Source organism: Aplysia californica, unplaced genomic scaffold (genome assembly GCF_000002075.1).
Source record: "Aplysia californica isolate F4 #8 unplaced genomic scaffold, AplCal3.0 scaffold00617, whole genome shotgun sequence".
Lineage (NCBI taxonomy): Eukaryota > Metazoa > Mollusca > Gastropoda > Aplysiida > Aplysiidae > Aplysia > Aplysia californica.
The window spans coordinates 161,386-164,392 of NW_004797887.1; the positions used below are offsets into that span (position 1 = coordinate 161,386).

Sequence of the window (3,007 nt, forward strand, 5' to 3'; positions counted from 1 at the left end):
TTGTAATGACCGGCCAAAGGGCCTAACCACCAATTCGCCGGGGGCCATGTAAGGTTGTAGCAGGAAGTAAGCAGTGAACAGAACACCTACAAACAGAATCATGAATGTCTCAAAATTTAATTAGCGATAAAGATTTGAGTTTCAGTCTTCATGACAGTACATGTATGTATTAATTAAAAGTGAATTGAGAAAGGTTTAATGGTGAATATTACTGATGAAATTAAAAGATTTATTGTTAAAGACAGTCTCCTCCTTTGCAAGCAACAGAAAAGCCAAATGGGCAAGAAAGGTTCACGCGTGCTCTGAGGGCAACAAAAATTCTCAAAGTAGAGAATCTTTGCGGCAAACTGCTCAATTCACCCAGTTTGGAGACGTCACCGATGAGCGCGCTATACGAAGGCGCGCATCGTGACAGCACTGCTGGTAACAACAACGTTGTGAGCCAGCGAGATAAACTGAGTTAGGAACGAGTTTCTGGGGTGTGACAACACATCGGCTAGCCCTTATTGAATTGTCTCTTCTGTCGTATTTTTATGGGGAGAGCGCCATTTTAATATGGATAAGTATTAATTTGGATTTTCTTGAAACTGAATAAGAAAGTAACAATTATCAGCACCGAATCTCTTGTCCACAAGAGCTGACTAAAACTGGCCGGCCCCGCCTGTCTTGCCTAGTTAACCAACCGCCCCTGAGCACGATATCTGCTGAGCTAACCTAGCGACCCTCTTTGTTTTGACCGAGATCAAGTTAGACAACAAAGTAAATCTTTCGCTACGACAGTAGCCATGGGTGCTACAATTTCCAAACTAGTTTTTATGTTTTCGTTTAATCCCATTGACAACACTATTAGGTTGTTTAAGCGGAGGAAGATCTAGACCAAGATAATATACATGTATTGTTTATATCATGGCCGAAAGATGTGGCCCCGAAAACGCACGCTGACGTTGACTTTGTGACAAGTTGATCCGCTGATTTCTTTGAAGTTTCTATCGAACAAATTAAAGATCATCTAAGTCAAAGGCAAACAACTGCTGGGGTTTTGCAACATGGAATCGAGGAGAGAGAGAGGGGGGGGGGGGCGGGGGCGGGGGCTCTCTTTACCTTCTAAATCTTACATTCAACACAAAAGAAAAACAAAACAAAAACAAATAAACCAGCAGCTTAAGTAGGACAAAACATGAGAGTACATAACAAGATAGTTCACTCTTCTCATTGAGCCAGTTAAAAAAGCGTCCTCAAAGTCCGGTGGCGCCCTCTTCGAAAAAGCGCACCCTTTGCGAACAGAGTTACCCTACTTGTGTGAACAGAGTTACCCTACTTGTGTGAACAGAGTTGTCCTACTTGTGCGAACAGAGTTACCCTACTTGTGTGAACAGAGTTACCCTACTTGTGCGAACAGAGTTACCCTACTTGTGTGAACAGAGTTACCCTACTTGTGTGAACAGAGTTGTCCTACTTGTGGGAAAAAAAATCAAAGTGAAACTAACAAGTTTTTGAATGAATTAGAATTCTAATTTCGGAAGAACCCTTTTTTTTAATGGTTACGCTGACAAAAAAACCTCTTCCGGTGGAAGAGGAAGAGGCGACTGTTTTCTTCTTTAGTTTGACTTTAGAATGACAGGCGAGAGGTCATTAAAATAAAATAAAAAAACCCTAAAACGCTGCACTGAACGAACCCGAACAGCTGGTGAACAGCAGTTGATCTGTGCTCGCAAGAGGGTGCTATTCCTATTCTGCTTCTGGAGAAAAGAAAGAGAGCTTCAAAACAAAGACTTTAGCGCCATCTAAAGCAAAGAGCAGACTTCCGCGGACACTTTTTTGGCTGAATGAACCATCTTGTTATGTACATGTACTATCTTTGGTTGAACTACTCACGCCACATTCAGCAGCAAGCTCTCGTGTTTCGCACCAAAACCGTGATGGAACGTCACAGGATTTTCCCCATGCGGCACAGCACGACACACTCAACAGAGCGAGAAGAAAGATGCTCGACGCCATTTTGCGCTCTGACGGAAAAAAAGTAGATCAGGTGACCCGAGAAGGAAGGTTATTTCGGAGTGACTGCCAAAAGTTTCGAACGATTTATATAGCGCTGTAAACCCTGTATCTATGACCCCTTTGCTGCACTTTGGAAAGATATCGTCGGGTTATAGTCCACTTTCTGAATAAAAACATGATCGTTGTTTTGTTTTTTTATCTTGAGAACGAACAGGATAGGAAGAGTCCTAGATCTGATTGCATTAATGATTTTCAAATGTTACTTTCTTTTTTTACAGGACTCCTGTCACGAGGCCTTAATTTTGATTAGTTTATACAAGGTGCACGCACAGTAAGTGGAGTAGGAAGCTTAGATGGATAAACGGTATTTAGACCAACGAACCAGTGATTGTGAGATTGTGGGTTCGGGTATTCAACGCACAACACGAGTCTACTCTGTTTCCTTTCGTTTATATGGCCCCTTTTAAGCACAAGGTGGCTATCCCGAATGCAAAAAAATGTTCTTTTTCAGAAAATCGAAGTAAAGTGTTTGCTCCTTATTCGCTGTCTTTAAAAGACAAGGAGAATTTTCTCTATAACCAAACAAATATAACATCAACGAAACCAAACTTCTCCTATAGGCAGAACGGCAATGGCCCCTTGTGGTACAGGTCAAGATTTCTGGAAACCCCCGAAATCTGGGTTAGCCCGCTTGTCCTTAAAAGCGACCATATATGTTTTATAAAGGTTTTGAACAAACATAGTTTTGCGTATCTTGCATACACACACGCACGTAACACACACACACACACACACACACACACACACACAAACACACACACACAAACACACACACACACGCACACACATACACACACCCACACACAAACACAAATACACACACAAACAAACACATACACACACGCGCGCAAAAAAATTGCCGATAGAACTTTGTAATGCTAAGGTAACGAGCTGCCTGGGTAAGTTTAAAAAAAGTAGACGCATTAGATATTCTAGACACAGACCCGTT

The 3,007-nt window shown here is 41.9% G+C and overlaps 1 protein-coding gene across 1 annotated transcript in view; it reads right to left on the bottom strand.

Moving 5' to 3' along the window:
• Nucleotides 1-2,066, bottom strand: part of LOC101846527 (gamma-interferon-inducible lysosomal thiol reductase) — a gene marked incomplete in the record, with an annotated part of 9,955 nt that extends 7,889 nt beyond the window's left edge. The window contains 1 exon segment of the mRNA XM_013087651.2: nucleotides 1,876-2,066. Within this exon segment, the coding sequence (XP_012943105.1) occupies nucleotides 1,876-1,998 (123 nt within the window).
• Nucleotides 2,067-3,007: the final 941 nt, after the last annotated feature.